The sequence below is a fragment of the Agaricus bisporus genome (genome assembly GCF_000300575.1).
Source record: "Agaricus bisporus var. bisporus H97 unplaced genomic scaffold AGABI2scaffold_13, whole genome shotgun sequence".
Taxonomy (NCBI): Eukaryota; Fungi; Basidiomycota; class Agaricomycetes; order Agaricales; family Agaricaceae; genus Agaricus; species Agaricus bisporus.
Window position 1 is genome coordinate 759277 of NW_006267348.1, and position 17110 is coordinate 776386.

At 47.0% G+C, this 17110-nt stretch overlaps 8 protein-coding genes across 8 annotated transcripts; 6 read left to right on the top strand and 2 right to left on the bottom strand.

The window, feature by feature from the left end:
- Window positions 1-74: 74 nt before the first annotated feature.
- AGABI2DRAFT_188468 (hypothetical protein) lies at window positions 75-1497 on the top strand (the record flags this gene model as incomplete). The annotated part of the gene is made up of 4 exons (XM_006456508.1): window positions 75-466; window positions 640-928; window positions 977-1344; window positions 1403-1497. 4 exons carry the CDS (start codon window positions 75-77, stop codon window positions 1431-1433), a joined length of 1080 nt encoding a protein of 359 aa, XP_006456571.1. The 3' UTR covers window positions 1434-1497.
- Window positions 1498-1509: 12 nt separating this feature from the next.
- On the bottom strand, window positions 1510-2254 carry AGABI2DRAFT_228607 (hypothetical protein; the record flags this gene model as incomplete). The annotated part of the gene is made up of 5 exons (XM_006456509.1): window positions 2091-2254; window positions 1980-2029; window positions 1837-1924; window positions 1706-1784; window positions 1510-1650 (listed from the first exon to the last, which is right to left on the bottom strand). Coding segments are annotated over exons 1-5 (444 nt in total), but the record flags the coding sequence as incomplete, so codon positions are not given.
- A 1270-nt stretch (window positions 2255-3524) lies between these two features.
- AGABI2DRAFT_211605 (hypothetical protein) lies at window positions 3525-4698 on the top strand. The gene is made up of 4 exons (XM_006456510.1): window positions 3525-3731; window positions 3789-3878; window positions 3933-4435; window positions 4487-4698. The coding sequence occupies exons 1-4, from the start codon at window positions 3531-3533 to the stop codon at window positions 4608-4610; spliced, it is 918 nt and encodes a 305-aa protein (XP_006456573.1). The 5' UTR covers window positions 3525-3530; the 3' UTR covers window positions 4611-4698.
- Window positions 4699-7423: 2725 nt separating this feature from the next.
- Window positions 7424-8249, bottom strand: AGABI2DRAFT_228611 (hypothetical protein; the record flags this gene model as incomplete). Its single annotated transcript, XM_006456511.1, has 4 exons — window positions 7424-7754; window positions 7806-7883; window positions 7930-8013; window positions 8067-8249. The coding sequence occupies 4 exons, from the start codon at window positions 8247-8249 to the stop codon at window positions 7728-7730; spliced, it is 372 nt and encodes a 123-aa protein (XP_006456574.1). The 3' UTR covers window positions 7424-7727.
- Window positions 8250-8349: 100 nt separating this feature from the next.
- AGABI2DRAFT_228615 (hypothetical protein) lies at window positions 8350-9531 on the top strand. Its single transcript, XM_006456512.1, has 5 exons — window positions 8350-8523; window positions 8574-8693; window positions 8758-8863; window positions 8913-9050; window positions 9101-9531. The coding sequence occupies exons 1-5, from the start codon at window positions 8363-8365 to the stop codon at window positions 9425-9427; spliced, it is 852 nt and encodes a 283-aa protein (XP_006456575.1). The 5' UTR covers window positions 8350-8362; the 3' UTR covers window positions 9428-9531.
- Window positions 9532-10379: 848 nt separating this feature from the next.
- On the top strand, window positions 10380-11358 carry AGABI2DRAFT_188473 (hypothetical protein; the record flags this gene model as incomplete). Its single annotated transcript, XM_006456513.1, has 6 exons — window positions 10380-10455; window positions 10519-10796; window positions 10858-10956; window positions 11020-11161; window positions 11223-11272; window positions 11329-11358. Exons 1-6 carry the CDS (start codon window positions 10398-10400, stop codon window positions 11356-11358), a joined length of 657 nt encoding a protein of 218 aa, XP_006456576.1. The 5' UTR covers window positions 10380-10397.
- A 1038-nt stretch (window positions 11359-12396) lies between these two features.
- AGABI2DRAFT_53855 (hypothetical protein) lies at window positions 12397-12897 on the top strand (the record flags this gene model as incomplete). Its single annotated transcript, XM_006456514.1, has 1 exon — window positions 12397-12897. A coding segment is annotated over one exon (501 nt), but the record flags the coding sequence as incomplete, so codon positions are not given.
- A 2808-nt stretch (window positions 12898-15705) lies between these two features.
- AGABI2DRAFT_195644 (hypothetical protein) lies at window positions 15706-16389 on the top strand (the record flags this gene model as incomplete). The annotated part of the gene is made up of 1 exon (XM_006456515.1): window positions 15706-16389. A coding segment is annotated over exon 1 (561 nt), but the record flags the coding sequence as incomplete, so codon positions are not given.
- Window positions 16390-17110: the final 721 nt, after the last annotated feature.

Here is a 17110-nt window from a genome sequence, read left to right on the forward strand (position 1 = left end):
GATTGTATATATATGTTTAGTTCAGTGTACGTATCTCCGATTAGCCAAACTCACCCTTCATTCATTTCGCCAAAATGTATGAAACGAAAAAACGCAAACGCCAGCATAACGACAAACGAAACTATCGTCAACAGCATCTTAATGACAGAGGAGCCCATTCCCGATGGCGACCCGAAGAAGATCCAACGTTATTTATACAGGCCCATGAGGCTGATTTGCGTCGAGGTGCTCAAGCTCAAGAACTTGCTGAATCTCTGGAAGTGGTGGAATACATTGATATCTCAAATCATGAACTTGCTCAAGCAAGGCCACGAGTTGGGCGTGCTCTTATTCGCTGGGATGCTGGAAGTGGTCCAGTCGCCAATTCTTTTGATAGGGAAGTAGAAGAGACTATCAGCCTAGGAACAACAAATGTTTCCAAGGACAAAGAAGTTGCCCCTGACGAATCCGGAATCTGGGTAGACAGGTAGGTCAATCCCACAGGGTGCCCAAAAGTTGCGCAAGCAAGGACTATTCAAAAAAAAGAATTCTCATTGCACGTTATGCTCTGCTTCTTTACAATCGTGTAATCGTGACCACCAAGTCAATTCCTCTTTTTAACTCTTCATCTCCAGAATGAAACTAATTCATTATTCACAGATACGATGCCCGTCTTCTCCTTGACGCCTTACCGCGCTTCGAGTCCTCCTTGGATCCTGTTCTGGCTCATGCGAGACCCAATTCACCGTCCGGATGGTCTGACCTTCCTTCCGATGCAGAAGATACTTTCTTCTTCTCGCCAGAAGAAGCTGAGAATTATAAGAATGAGAAACGTCGGAGGTTGTTTGAACAAGCACAGGAAGAGCGCGTTAAAGCACGTATAGACGAAGAAGAAGAGGATGCTCGAGAAGCTATTGACGACGACCCTTGGGGAGGGAGTGACGAAGAGGTGGGTCTACCTTGATATTACAAAACCAATTCTAACTAATTTGCGTAGCCTGACGATACTCAGAAAGAACTCATGCGCAGAACTGCAGTTCATCTTGTTTCATCCCCCAATCCTGCTCAATTGGAGATGCGCATTCTCGCAAATCACGGTGCAGATAAACGCTTCGCTTTTCTCAAAGGACGATGGAGTCGATCATGGAGACTCGTAAAAGCAAAACTTCGCGTCGAAAAGCAACAGAAGGAACGCGAGGAGAAGCAGGAGAAAGAAGTAAAGGGATTGGGTGTACTCGCGGGTTATGACTCAGGCTCGGAAGATGAGAGTGAGAGTGAAGTGACACAGAAAGTGGATTCGCCAGAGGATGAGGAGAAAAAGGAGCTCCGGCGGCAAAAAGCAAAGGAATGGACAGTGCGAAGACGGTCAGCCATGGCAGAAGGTATATAGAGAGAGAAAAGGGCATAAATTAACAGTGTATAGGAACAAAGACAGATCGAAGGAATACCAGTGAATAGACCAGAAAATGGTTGATATCATCGTCGCCCCGTATTAGTATATAAATCGTCTTCTGGACCATCAGGATTCAATTTTTCTGAATCCATATCGCTGGGCCGCCAATATCCAAGGAAGTGAGAAAATTTGGCGTATAATGACGATATGAATCCGGTGATTAGTAGAAGTAGTTGAATTAGAGGCGTTAGTGGCGGCAAAAGTAGGGCAAAAAAGTCCTATGAGGAAGATTGAGTTCGTGATTGGTATTAGACAGGCAGATACACAACTTACCTCGGGATGATAAAAGTCTTCTTGCGTTGCAATAAAATACAGATCGCCTTCTTTCCGAAGTGTGAGTCGCGTGAGAAGTCTATCCAAACAGTCAGCCCCTGGACTACACTTGGGAACATTCGAGTGCTCACCGAGCTGGAGCAGCTTGGATTGGTAGGAAGAACAGCTTGAACCACTGAACGATATCAAGGAGAACAGTATTGTTTTCTTTATCCCAGACTATTCGCATTATGGAAATTCGAGCATGACTTTGAGTCTTAGAAACAATACTCACCTACGTTATCTACCCTGAGTACTGTGTACGGACTCAATATCCTATACCACCTGGTTTCATTGCGCGTTTGGCCTTTCAAATTGGACGATATAAACGGTCAGGAGAACTCACTGGTAGATACCCAATACCGTCTTTCTCGACTCGGGTGCACTTTCAACGGCACATATGGGATGGCGAAAACCGACATCCGGGGTCATATACGCCTCAATAGCTTTCTTCTGCTGATCAGGGGAAGATGCAGTAGTTATTTGCAAGACGACCCCTCTTATCTCTTTGGCTGGGTCTTCTATATTATTCGTGTGTAGATGCAAGGCGAAGGGTGAAAGGAGAAGATAAGGTGAGCGGACACTTAAAACGTGGCTAGGTGATCTACACCGGATATGAGTTTAAAACTGTCGTCGGCTAAAGGGTTAAGTTTGTCTTGTTACTTGGGCCCAGGGTTGCTGGACGTCGGCCCGCCGGTGGTCATTCACTTGCGGGGGTTGACGAGGAAACGTGCTACGTGAAAGCGTCGGTATATGATTCCCTTCCCGAAGAGATTGGGGGTACTTGGCGTCTGCACGGTATAAACGAGGTCGGAACGAGGTGATCGCAGGAACACTGATGACGAAACGGAAAGGGGTGGCGCACGATCAAAGATCTAATTTTGGCATTCTCTGCCATTTTGTGACAGCGGCCTTGAAATGCAGTCTTGATATGTCTACCGACGGTCTGAGCATTAGTAATTGATAATTTATCTTTCTGATCACGTACGGGATTCCACTCACCCCCGAGGAATGCCGCTCCTCCTCACTCCCACATCTCCGGAAGCCAGTTCTTACCACACTGTCAAATTGAGGATTCTCGTGAGACGAAATCCTTCTTCGCGACCGTTCACTTCTTCTGATGGGCCTAGATGGGGTCTATTAATAAAAGTGGTATTAAAAGTATTGGGCTGTCTCATCCTCGATGCGACCAAAGCAATATTCAAAAATATTATTCAATCTCAAATACCGTTTTGTCTCGCTCATACGCGACTAAGGTAGTATTTCTCCACTTTCATAAAGCCGCCTCATTTTGGGAGCAGTACTATAGCTAATCAAAAACTTGGTAATTCAACTTGTGGAGCCTCATGTACCTGAACTTGTCAGAAGACTTGTCCGATTTTCCCAGTTCACTCTCCGAACAATGAGAAAAAGACTTTCGGAATATTTTAAAATGTGACAGTGGGAGATTTTACATGAACACTAAGCATAGAAGAAGGTTGCACGGCAAGCAGAGGAGATCCGAGGCCTGAAACCTTGGGTGCAATTTGCCCAAGTGTAGAAACTGTCCCACGTTAGGGCGCCAACTTGAATGAAAGGCCGTGTATCCACTCGCAGTGGAGTGTAGTGTGGGTTTTGTAGTATAGAAATCAACAAATTCCTGGAAAAAGCCGTGACTGAATTGGAAGGATTTGGTATACAGCATCCCAAGCTACATTCACAAGCACACTGGGAGTGGAATCAGTGTTCTCGCTTGAGAGTATTTAAGGCGCCACTGAAGTGAGATAGGCCTCAAGGAAACCGCAAGATGTTATTCTCGCCATTGCTTTTGCTACTTCCCTTCGCTGTCAGTGCACAGCGCTTTGTCCGTTTCATTTCAGACGACGGTAAAGAATACACTGGTGATGCGATTTTGCCAGATAACACCATTGATGCATCCATGAGTACGCGAGCCAGAGTAGTCGAAGGCGATATTCTCGGCGATTTCCACGTCACTGATAAAGTGAAGGTGTGTCAAAATGCTGGGCGTAGTCTTTGAATGATTATTGACGTACCTATCATATAGCCCATACAACAATTGCTGTCTCCGCTTTCACCTGAAAGAACCAGGACAGTACGTTGCGTCGGTTTCAACTACGTAGAACATAATGAAGGGGTAAGAAGACCTATCAGTCATATATTGAGCGAATCATTGACCCATTTTTGAAAGACAAACACTACCCTCCCCGAGTTCCCTATCCTATTCTTTAAGCCATTTACTGCTCTCAGTGACCCAGGCGCCGACGTTCCTGTAACACCAGGATATCAACAAGTGGGAGATTTCCTTTCAACCATGGACTATGAGGCCGAATTGGTAGTCGTGATCGGGAAGAAGGCATTCAACATCTCTGAAGCCGAGGCTTTGGACGTTGTTGCGGGTTACAGCATTGGGAACGATGTGTCCCACCGTGGGTGGCAGGTTGATCGTGGTGGCCAACCCCGGCCGCAGTTCTCCATGGGTAAAGGCGCTGACGGCTGGGCGCCATGGGGTCCTGCCCTCGTGCATCCCAGCATCATCGAAGACCCGCAGACGCTCAAAATTTGGAGCAAAGTCAATGGAGAGTTGAAGCAGAATAGTACCACTGCCGACATGATCTTCGGTGTGAAGCAAATTGTATCCTTCTTCTCTATGGGGATCACCTTGATGCCTGGAGATGTGATTTTCACTGGAACGTGAGTGTGAAATTGCATAGATAAACGCGTCAGATCTGACAAGCCCTTTAGCCCTGCTGGCACCCAATTCGAGAGTGACGATCCCATCTGGTTGACGGATGGAGATGTTGTTGAGGTCGGCTTGGATAACGTCGGCACTATCACGAACACGTACCGACATGTGAATATCATTTAAGAATTTGAAAATTTGGACAGCTTCAGACAGTGTGTTATGTAGTAGTAGATAATCATCGCGGAAATATTATGCGCTTTAACGATAAGCATGGACGCAGGAATGCGCGTTCGGGTGGGGGCAGCTACTTTGTTCAGGATATATATCGGTAATCAGCTTTGCGGGTTTTGGTCGTGTTATGTGGTAAGTATGAGGGGGACAGGTAGGACAGGGCCCAAGTCACGCGCCTTCTTGAGTGATGATGCAATGGATGCAATCATAGCTCTCTCACCTAAACAACTTCATCTACTCACTCTTACACCGGCACAAGTGATTCACGACGTGGAAACAGGACTCCGTCAATCTAGATACTGCCGACCGGAACGACGAGCATTAAGATACTCGGTCATTACATCTCCGGAGCCACCCCTGGAACATCGTCAGACTTTAAGCGAGCTTTGCAAAAACCTGTATCGCACATGCTTGAAGAGAAAATCCTTACTTCAGTATAGCTTGAAAAGCTGACTATTTACATAAAAATCTTATTGATTTTCCCTCGCAAATGTTAGCTACTGCTCAAAAGTTCATCGACAAGGAGATCCTGGATGCGGCCACGAGTATGGATTTTCGCAGCTGCTTTCGAATCGCCTCAAATCGCCATCTGTGACTTGTGTTACTTGGACGTTTGACTTGTGTTACTTGGACGTTGACAGATGTCCTTGGGCGAAGCTTGGACTTCTCTTGGAAAAACCACCGGTCTTGTTCCTCATGGACATATCGAAGCAGCTACGGGGCTGTTATTGGACAGCGCATGCCAATGACTCGGAATTGACTACTTGCTGGAATCCTTGGATGCTAGGCCAGACATGAGCACCGCTCACATTTTATCGAATTTGACGAAGGGAATCCGCTGACTGTGTCGGGGCGAATTGCCAAAAGGCAGGTCATCTGGCTGCCTCTGGGCGTCCAAAAATACGATCAGCTGTCTATTGATAGTTTGTGATTCACGCCACACTAGCTCATGACTATGGATGGCAGGTCACTCTCGGGATGTTTTGTACTGGAATCCGATCTTTCGCAGTCCTGGGGGTTATCGTAAGGATATCCTTGCTCTTTAACAGATGTGTGGACTACCGGGATTTGGCGCTTTCCATTCGTCGATGCGATGAACGGTGAGGCCTTGAGGTTTGGCGCTTGTATGGCGGGATTTTATTTCTTGGACTCTGACGGGTACGTTGAGACGAGAACGATGGGAATCCATTCTTCTACATATTCTCGGAACTATGGCCGCATCAAATGGATATGAGGAGGGTAATCACGAGACTTCGGGGTCGTATGTGTGGTACGGGCCGATGGCGACGGGGACCGCAATGAGGATGACAGATCCAAAGAAAGTGGATACTCCCAGAGCAGCCGACATTCCGAAACCCAAGGTATCGGATACTATGGCATCTGCCTTTCGACTGTTGCGCAGTTTTATATGGTCCATGCACGCAACAGATCGTCTCCTGATGGCACGAGATCACTTTGCTGAACTGGTAATTATTCAAATACCGAAAAGGGTGGGGTGACTCGAACCGTACACGGAAGTATTCTCCCCTTCGGCTACATGTCTAATTACTTGAGGAACCGAAGGTTTGTGGTCGGAAATGTTTGGAGATGTTGGCCGCGGTCACGAGATTCCTGCTTTACGAAGTCCCACACACGAGATTCAAAGACCGTATCTGCTTTTCCTTTTTTAACTCATCATGCAAGCGGCACACACTGTTTTTAACCGAACACCTAGCATGGAATCAGAAGAGGTCGCTCGACGAAACCACCTTCCTCTACCCCCCATCAAAGAACATCGAGATGGACCATCTTCGACTGAAGCCCAACCAGCTTCAACACGGGCGTAGGGTATTGCCTTTTCAAAACTCCTCCGGGCTTATAATTTGATTCTAGTTCCTTTTTCGACGACGATGACCTGCCTTTCCTCAGTCGTTCGTTCATACGCTTTAGGGCGTTTTTCGTGCGCATTTTCAGACGATGAACATTGCCATTGGAATATATCGCATGGTGCTTTATGTCCCCGCTCGTATACTTCGACATCGTATTGACTGCCATTGTCTTCGGGCTTTAGGATATTCTACCGCTCACTCTTATTATGTTCATCTGTCATCGCCTCATTTTTATTACATAGCCACTTCACTGTTAGTTTTTATACACCTGCAATTCATCGACCCCTTCTTAATGGAACGCGCGGTAGGAGCTGTATAACATTGGTGAGGCCTAGGGAATAGAGGTTCAGGGATACTTTTGCGCAGCTTTGAGACTGGGGTATCTCATAAGCCTAGATTATATGTTGGGACGTCGCGCGACTCGGCTTGTACAGATTTGAAGTAAAGGGAGACCCCCTGGCCCGATTTTGGCTGGATGGCGGCTGGGTGGCGTTATCAAAAGAACATCAAGTCCGCGAGGTTAAGTACCGGGGTTCCATCCTCACGATAACCTTGTGAAAATGTATACCAGGATTGGATGAATAAAGGGACTCTGTCGTCATGCATGCCGTTATTTTGATTTCGACATGGAAAAAGTACCCGTGTCCTCGGTTGAAGCGGTCGTTGACAAACGCGTCATTGATGCTACGTATGTACGAAAATAGATTAAGAGAAAAATCATTCACGCTGAAACTTGAATGTCAAATAAGCGCAGGATGTTGCAAAAAGGTCATTGGGTCACGAAGCAAGGCAGGAACAGGGCCAAGGCTTTGGGAAGTGAGTAGCGTGTACTAGAACACACCTACGTTGGTGCAAAGGCGGTGATAGGCGTCACCAAAAAATGATGATCAACAACTAGGATGGGCTAGATGATGTCATTGATAGGTATCAAATGAAATGATTGTTGCGCTACTCTCGTTGTGAATCACGTCTAGATGACAGCTTATATCAACTATCGTGGGCGATATAAATCTGATCAATGGAAGAATGGACCAGGATCTACCAGGATGCCCCTAATTCCAATTAAAACCAAGCCCTTATTTTTGCGGCCAAGGTGAACTGACAACTTCGGGTTGCCCAAGAGGACGGACGAGTAGAGGGCCCCGTGAATATTAGCCAGATTGTATACCGTAAATGCCCTTTCGGGGGGTGTGAGAGGTAATTATGCTATTTCATGTTCGGCTAGAAGCTAGGCTCATCAAGTTAGAATCCGTTGACATCGAATCGAAGGGGCGCCGACCATGTTAGGTATCCCATCAGAAATGGGGTAGTTGTGCTTGCAATTTGGGCAAATCATCGCACCCTCAACGATGTGAACCTGATGGAAGTTAGGATGAAAATCAGGGTGGCAACAGCGCACGCGCCTCAAAAAGTACATGATGAAGATTTTTCAGTAATTCATCGTCAATCATCTCCGGCTGATCTATTGGCAGGGAAGTGTCTCCAAGCTGTAGAAGTATATATGAATGATATCGCATGTGAAATTCAACTGTAACCCAACCTCTTGAGCTGTCTTCACCAGTGCGTTCCACTCGATCTTGGGGAGAAATGACTGAATGAAACCAGGGTTGAATTCTGCTTCCCTGATTTCGAGTTGAACGTTCTGAAAGACGAGTGGGAAATTGTTGGTATTACAGTCCTTTGCATGACAGGCAAGGAGATTGTGGGTTACGAGTCGGACCATCTGTGTTGCAGAAGAAAAGTAGTTTGTTCAAGTCTGACAGAAATGATCCCGAGCAATCACATGACTGAACTCAAATTCCTCTCGTCTTGCTGTTTTGACAGTCCAAACTCAAAATGCGACCGCCTTCGCCATCCATACCAGAAAAAGAGTTTCTTTATGCTTCTCTCAAAGAATCTCTCCGACTTGATGGTCGTTCGCTTTTACAGCAGCGAAAACTTGAATTCAGGTTTGGGCCGGAGCTAGGGTATGTAGAGTGCAACCTAGGAAAAACAATGTATGAATCTTTCCGACTATCATTGAGCTATATTGAATTATGCTATACAGGGTAATTGCTCAAGTCGATGCAAAAATGGTCAAACCCACGCCTGAAAGACCTTTCGAAGGGTCGATCTCCATCCATTCCGAAATTTCACCTATGGCATCGAGCGAATATGAGGCTGGACGGTAGGTGCGTACCTTTGGATCCCGCTGCAGCTTTTTTAATTGATTTAACCCATTTCTATGATAGGGCAGCCTCTGAAGAGGAAGTAATGATCAACCGGATGCTAGACAAGGTGTTGCGAAGAAGCGATGCCATCGACAAAGAGTCCCTGTGTATTCTAGCTGGCCATCGGGTACGCGGTCCAACGCCTAGTTTTGTAATATCTATTTACCCGCGCCTAGGTCTGGCATCTACGCATAACATTCCATTTCCTCTCCGATGCTGGCAATATGCTTGATTGCGCCTGCCTTGCTGGTATCGTTGCCCTTCGGCATTTTCGTAGACCGGAAGTTGAGGTTATTGGAGATGAAGTCATCGTCGTACGTCATTCATCTGGAGGCACTCTAGATATCTGACCTGGATTTTCCAGCACCCTCCTACCGAAAGGGCCCCAGTTCCACTCGCAATACATCACACCCCATTTTGTTTCACCTTTGCCTTCTTCCCAGATGCAACCACGTCACCTGTCCTCGACCCTTCTCAACTGGAGCAACGCCTTAGCGCTGGCCTTCTTTCCATCGCATTAAATGCACAGAAGGAGCTTTGCGTTCTTCAAAAGCTCGGTGGCGTTCCGCTCCCTCACGAAGAGATTATCCGACTCGTGGATACAAGCGTTCAAAAGGCCAAAGAGCTCCATGAATTTGTCGAAACTCGCCTGACGGAAGATTGGATGAGTAGAACTGTAGAGGTTCGCTGAATGCAGGAGCAGGTTTGTCTTTAGTGGCTGTAGGCTTGAGAACCAAATACTTTTCCGACATAAATTAAAGAGGGAAGTCTGACATGAGACTTCAATCATACTTGTTACTTGGCTATCGCAGCTTCGAAGCTCAAACAATTGCTGGTTCTCACAGTGGACAGTTTGGCGATGCTATTGATGTTGCCATCTGGATGGAGATGTCAGGATCACCCATGTAAGAACATCTTCATATCGTTAATTTACTTATCAGCGGCTTACGACTATTGACCAAAGTTAGGCTCTTTGCTGGTCTCTTGAGCACGTACTCACCCCTTTGTCATCTGGAAATATTCACTCTCCTCTGAAGTTGTGCGTTTTGCCATAGGGAGAAAGGTACCTACAGCCTTCGCATGCTTGAAAATCTGTTGGGGCGGTCAGTTGCGGATCCCATTCTTGGTGCTGTGGTGCCAAGACTCTATCCGGCTGAATGATTGCGTTGCCCATCGAGCATTTGTTCTGCCCGTCTCGCTACGCTCTTGCTTGGAGCCATCTTCCCCGGAATTACATGACGTTAACCTGGCCTTTCGTTGTTTCAATTAGGGCTATTGATACACCGCTGATCCTCAACAATCTGCTTCTAGCTGACTTATGAAGTTTTGTCGAAAGCGAAATATTAAACATGAACGAACGAAACTTTCAGGGACGCGTTTATTTCATAATGGGTGGATCAGGTACGGATTCATATACAGAATCTGAATGTATCCGCGCAGAATGTCTGTTGCCCTGTCCGGCAGTCAATTTTCGCAAATCAGCTACTTGCTCCGAAACGTGGAAGCAACGGCGGATCAAAGACAATTTTTTGGCTGCCATGGCCTTCGGCGAATCGTCCTTTCACCAGTGTGCTTTCGAGAGCTATATCCTATTTATATGAGAGGATTTATGAATTTCTCGATTCACTGACCTCCCCCTGCAACTACATTATCACCATTCTATGAGGTTTTCTTTCGCTGTTAGCATTGCTTTAGCGGTTCATATCGTATCCGCGCACTGTAATTATCATCTTCTTTTGTTAGAAAAAAATCTTACTGTTCTAATCAAACTATCTTCTATAGACATTTTTAAACCCTTGGTTGCGGGCCACAAGATATCTACGCGCGCCGTGCGACAACCCAAAGACAACTCTCCGGTTCTCGAATATGCGTCGGGTACCGATATCATTTGCAATTCTCATCCATCTGCGGCTCGAGAAACAGTTCAGATTGCCGCTGGTAATAAAATTGGTTTTCGACTTGATATCCCTATATATCATATGGGACCCGCGGCGATATATCTTGGCCATGCACCACGGAAGGTGGCGGACTGGGATGGAAGAGGCAGGAGATGGTTCAAAGTACGTTTACATGTCCCTTCCTCACCATGTAGATAACACCTGATCGATTTTTTTCTCCTAGATCGCAGAATGGGGCGCTACCTTTGACCCGTTCTCCTTTACCTCTCTGAACCGGAAAGTATTAACGACTTTTGTTCCTCGAACCACACCTTCAGGAGAGGTGAGAGTTTCCAAGTGATTATTTCTTGTCTGTGTAAATTGTTCAAAATTCGACATTTTACAGTATCTTGTTCGTGTCGAACATATAGGCTTACATCAACCTGGAGCACCTGAAATTTTCATTTCGTGTGCACAGATTCGGATTGTGAATGGTGGCTCCGGTGATCCCCCGAAGGTTTCCATCCCGGGGTACATACCATTAGGTGGTACGTTACAATACGTTCTTCGCTTTCTCGTGGGGTACAAGCCGATCTCTTGTGTTGGTAGATCACAGTGTGAACCTCGACATATATTGGCCCATTCCCACAAATTACTCCGTACGTTTGCGTTTTCCTAAAATGCGGTGATAAACATTCCTGATTCTTGCCCTTAGGTTCCTGGTCCCGCTGTGTGGAAGGGTTGAATCCGAAAAGTGATATGGCACCGAATCAAGATATGTTTTCTTTTTTTCGCTTGCTTGGAAAAAGAAAATGGTGATCATGTTTGAGATATCGTCGACTTGTGCATGGTCAGGTAGAAACAAGTTTAATTCTAGACGATCGGTGAAATATTTCCAAAAAAATAAACGACTTTCCTGACTCCCTGCACCGATGTTCCCTACCGCTTACGCAGAGCGTCAAAAGCCAGAAACTTTCTATTCATAGGACGCCACGAGTCTAGGAGTCGAAATCCACGAGGACACTGGACAGGGTAGGGACGCATCATGTGACCTTGAACACCTCGCTCTTTGCCTCGTGGATTACGCATGTTGCGGGTGTTTGACAATCCTCGAGGCCATGAAACATAGAATAATCATACGGCTTACGCTTACACCGCAACCCACACGCTGGGCATCCATGTGGTCCTCCGACTGGTTCTCCAAAACTTGATATAGCTGAAGCAGCTTTCCCTCTGCTGACCTTTCCTCATCTTCTGCCCCGGTTTAGGCGCTTGCTCTCACAATCTTGTTCTTTGTATGTTTTTGTTCCATCTGGTAACCGTCCTACTTAAACCTTGTCAGCTTTCCCTCAACAGTCTCCGGAGAACACATTGTTCCCGTTTTTATTGTCCTCATTTCTTTGTACTATTCAAGATCATCGTAACAACCGTTGTGAGCGAACAGAGTCATCATAGGATGTCTTCCACACCGCAATCCATTCCAATCGCGTCACCAAGCACCCGCGCGAAGGAACTCGCATTGAGCGCCCGACAACTTCTAGAAGATCTTAAAGGATTGGAAGTTGAGATGGTGAGCGATCGGGAATGTCAACCATGTCCTGAGAAGCGGCCATCCTCTTCAGCTTCCCTATCGCGAAGAGAGCGATCCCTTCCTGGTTGCCAAAAATCACCTACGTCACCCCCTCCTCCTCCTCATCATCCAAAATCATTCTTCTCAAGTCGACAACGCCGTCTTAAATCCTCTAGTACTACCTTCGATGAACCCATCGATAGGAAGCACCATGTTACAACGGAATTCGTGACATTTTGCGACCATCTCCTATATATGAACCGCATTTGGAAACAAGAGCAACAAATTCGAAGTCTTAGGGCCTCGATCAGGGCCATTGAGAAAGAGAAGTCTTCAAATGCTTTTCAATCGTTCTGCGACAGATTGTTGGTTTCGAACAAGATATGGCAATTGGAGAGGCAGATACGAGATTTGGTAGCGGAGGGAGAGAGGGATAGACGGGCTAGGGTGGCTGCTATTACGCATGCGGCTAAGCAGATGGCGGTGGATGTGCGGAAGGAAGCGATGATTGAGGAGTTTGTGGTGGAGTTGGTAGAGGAGCTTGAGGAAAGTAAACGAATGGTTGAGGAGATGAAGGATGGGCATGAGAAGGAGATTAGGGAGATCCATGGGGATTGGTTGAAGGAATATCGTCGACTGTTTTGGGAAAACGAACGACTGCGGTTGGATCGTCGTTCGAGATTGGTTGAACAGGAAGTCTCTAATGAGCTTGAGCAATCGCTTTATGATGCTTTGGGATGGAGTCAACAAAGGATCGATGAGTTGGAGAACTTTGGGGATTTGGACTCGACTCTTGTTGGAGACATATCGGAACGAGAGTCGATATTGTTCTCGCGTTCCGAGTTCTCTGTGGATGAGACTTTTACGGACGAGTTGGTGGATATGGACGAAGGAATGTCGACCACGTCGTCGGCCACATATGTTTCTTCACAAAAATGGTCAACGAAATCCGGAGCTGCCATGACTGGGTCCCAGCGGCAAGCAAAACTTTCGCGGCATGCATCGGACGCATTACGACGGCAATCTCTTCGAAAATTGGATGTTACACCGTACGCTGGATTTTCCTTCAATCCTCTATTTTTCGGCAATACAGAAACGCTGGTCGTTTCGCCTTCTCGGGCTATTGAAAGCCCTGACACTCCTGTGAAAGCGGTATTGAAACATGTCCCTTCGTCGAAGACGTCGCTTAGGGAACGAAAGGACTCGACCCCGATGTCGTTAGGACCGACAGGGACGAGAGCACCTTGGAGAGTTTGATTTTTTTTATATTATTACGATTTGTGTATGGGAGGGACATTTTGGTGTATTTTATTTATCATAGCGCATTATCATCATGTTGTATTGTTTATCAACAATGTATACTCACTGTCGTTTTTTGTGTTCTATATTTAAGTGCCAAGTTTGCTGGATTAGACATGAGGTATGTTTCCTGTCACTTGCTTGTCAATTTTTTTTTGTTTACTCAAAGCACGTTCGTAAATGCATGGAGCCGTTTCTCCGAATGTTCCCACTCGGGGTTCTCGACCCAAGGATTGTTCAGACTAGAAGCATCATTGCGCGAGAAGTTGCCTTTAAATTGTGACAAGTGTGTGTGCATCCTGATGTGTGTGTGTTTTCATTCGTTGTTCTGGGTATTCTTTGTTTGATAATCTGAATGGCAAGACTTAGAATTTTTGAGTGCAGGAAATCATGTTTGATTTTTTTTTGTCGGTTGTGAATGATATCAGGCATGACATTGATATGGAAGAGATTTTCAGGTCGAAAAAATTAGTTCCACGGTAAATTATCAATTCAAATGATTTATAAGACTGATCAACCGAATCAATTAACGAAGGAGGAGAGGTGACGTTTGTTTTTTCTTTGGTGGGCTCTCGGTGCCGTTAGTTAAACAAACCCATGAGTTTGACCATCTTTAATATATGGAAACATCCGTTGTATCGGGCTTCTTCTATCTCTCTTTCCCGACTCGGATTGGAGGAGCACAAGACTTCATAGGTAAGTTTGAATTAACTCAGGAGCTTGTCCGGATGTTGAGTTGCTAAAATTTCTTTCATCCCTTTAGTTCGGGGACCTGATGTACCGAAGGACCGGGATAACCGAACCGATTGGTCAGAGGTATATGAGCGCCTGTTCTGTACATGGCCGGTTGACCGAGGAAGGTGGGTGGGTGTTAGGGTTATGAATTTTTTTGCTTTACTACTGATGCCCTCGGGTGACCGCTGGGAGGATTCGCGTAAAACGGATATCCATTGCGTTTTTGAATACGTCATGGTCAGTATGACCGAGTGATCATCATCAGTGGCTAAGGGAGAGTTCATGTTCGTACTGAGCGATGGCGCAAGGAAGCTCTTCTATCACTGACAGGGAAGTATTTAATTAGTACAAACAAGGCCGCCGCCAACATAGTTATTTCCAGATTCGCGTTTATTGATTGATGTTAGGCGTGTTGACATGACTTTGCAGTTGCCCAATGATTCTGAACCCATGAACAAGCTCCACAAGTCCCCTGCACTTTTATTAGGGTCGATGGTGTTTGTGCCTTCGCTTGTGACCTACAGAATTTTTTTCCACCCTGATCTACACAATGTCCGTTTCTGGGGAGGGCTAGTTCGAGTCGTTGTGTTTGTAATAGTTCGAGAAGGTGCATGTGCTTCTGATGAGCCACATGGGAAGGTTTAGAAGTTACTTTGTGCGGTGGGGGACGGAATCTATTTTGAACGGTGGTTCTACGACCCTTTTCTGAGGTGTTTCGGGTATGATGGCGGAGGTCTGGACTGACAGAAAAGTGAGTAGTGTGGGGCAGGGATGGGTAAGGACAGGGTATGTGAGGGATTGCCTCGTGGATGCGAGATGAAAGACGAGTCGGTTGGGGGGGATGATTGGATCAAGATTGCAATATGAACTGGAATGGGAAAGGGAGATAAGAAGAGGTAGAAAAGGGGCTGCAGACGCTGGCTGGGCAAATTCATCGGTGGCAGACATCCCCCGGTGCCAGATCGGTGCAAGCGCTGCCATCGTCCTCGACAGTCCACTAGGAGCTTTTCCCTCCGGTCCTTCCTCTCCCTCCCTCGACATCACCACGGTCACATGCAGCACGCAGGTCAGTCTCTTCTCCTCAAGAACCTCGCTCCCGGCTTATTTCTCAGGAACAGCCAGTCCTCTCGGCGCCTGGACATATCCTCCTCAAAATTCAAACATGATTGGCCCTTCCTCCTCATACTATGGCCTCGACGACTCAGCGCCCATCCAGCCCGACCCCGACACACTTCCATATCAGCAGTGGATAGATCACAACTACAATCGCGCCTCCTACTCTCAAGCACACGCGCAATACGCTGCACCCCTCGGTGACATGACTCCACTACCTAATTTATATCAGCAGCAGCAGCCTCCCCCGTACGAGTCGGCCTACAGATCAGAGCTACTCAACGCCACACGCCTCGTGACAATTCAGAAACCAAAGCCCAACAACCACCAACATGTCGCCCCTGAGTCTGCCCTTCAGTCTTGGGCGAACATGCTCGATTCCCCTCACAATCTTCAGTCATACCCGCAACAGCCACGGCATGACCAGCAACAGCCGCCACCAGCACATCAAAACCCTCTTGTTCAAAAAACGCAGCAAGTTACTCTCCAGCGAACTATGCATATCCAGCAAAACGGTGCGGAAGAATCTCAGCACCGTACCTCTCCGTCGCAACACCTGCAGCAATATGAACCGGCGCAACCAGCGCCATGTCAATCTCCGCCGCGTCCGCCCGTCAGTCAATCACATTCACCCCAAGTTTCGAATGGCCTTAACGGGTCAAACACTCGACAAAACCATGTCAATGGTCGAGGAGACGGACCATATAGCAAGGGTCAACTCACTATTCGGCGGTACGAGTTCAAAGCCCAGCCTCAGCCCTCGCCTGTCGCTACACAGCCTTCCCCATCACCCGCTGGCGCCAACAAAGGAGAGGCCCATGGGATCGGATCACGTAGTGGCTTTACTCAAGTCGGCCGAAATCCCCAGAAAGCGACGACGACGAACGGAGCCTTGAAACGCAACGCTCACTCATTACCTCAGTCACCCCAGCCGGCGACGCCTGGCGATCATTTCCCGAGAAAGCGTAAACGCATTGACGGAGGCGATTCCGAAGGCGAAGAAGAAAGTGAAGAGGAAGATGCTGATGGGGGTATCAGTGTCGGCATCAAAGGTGTAGTGGGTGAAGGGCGAACGGGGAAAAGACTCCGACTGTGCGCCATTCTTCTATCTTTCCTCTTGACTTGTTCTGATAGGAATATTCTACGCTGCCCTATTTCATCAACTTTTTACACCACTCTCGGGCCCCTCTTTACCGTGTCATATTTTCTATGCCGACATCTCTCTGACATCGGCCAAACATTCTTATCCCGCGTTCGACTGCGCCGGAATCGTTCATATCTTTGTTTCCGAAATCCGTGATCCGTTAACTTTATTCCAACAACTTTCCCACGCTTATATTCCCCTCACTGCCTCATCGTTCCGATGTTCCTGTGCAATCCGACTTGATCTACCTGCGGAAATTGTCTATTCCATCTGATGTGCGAATCTGACTTTAATCAACGCATCGCTTTTTCTCGTACTCGCCCACCGGGTGTATATCGCTTCCGAATGCCCCCACTGCCGCTTTTTTGTTTTTGACTTGCCGTTCACCTGACCGCGTAACATCTCTAACGCGTCGACGGCTATTTTTCCTGTTTCGGTATTATTTCAATCATGGCGTATCCTCCGGCTACATGATATCCTATAGGCCTGGTGCCTGCAAACATTGCAAAAAGCTCAAGGTTCGTCTCTGCTATGTTAATAACCGGGCTTGCGATCATCCGCAGTTCCTTCTTGCTCCGATTTTTCGCGCCTATGGTTTTATCCTATGACGTGGACGATCACCGTCTACCTCAGACC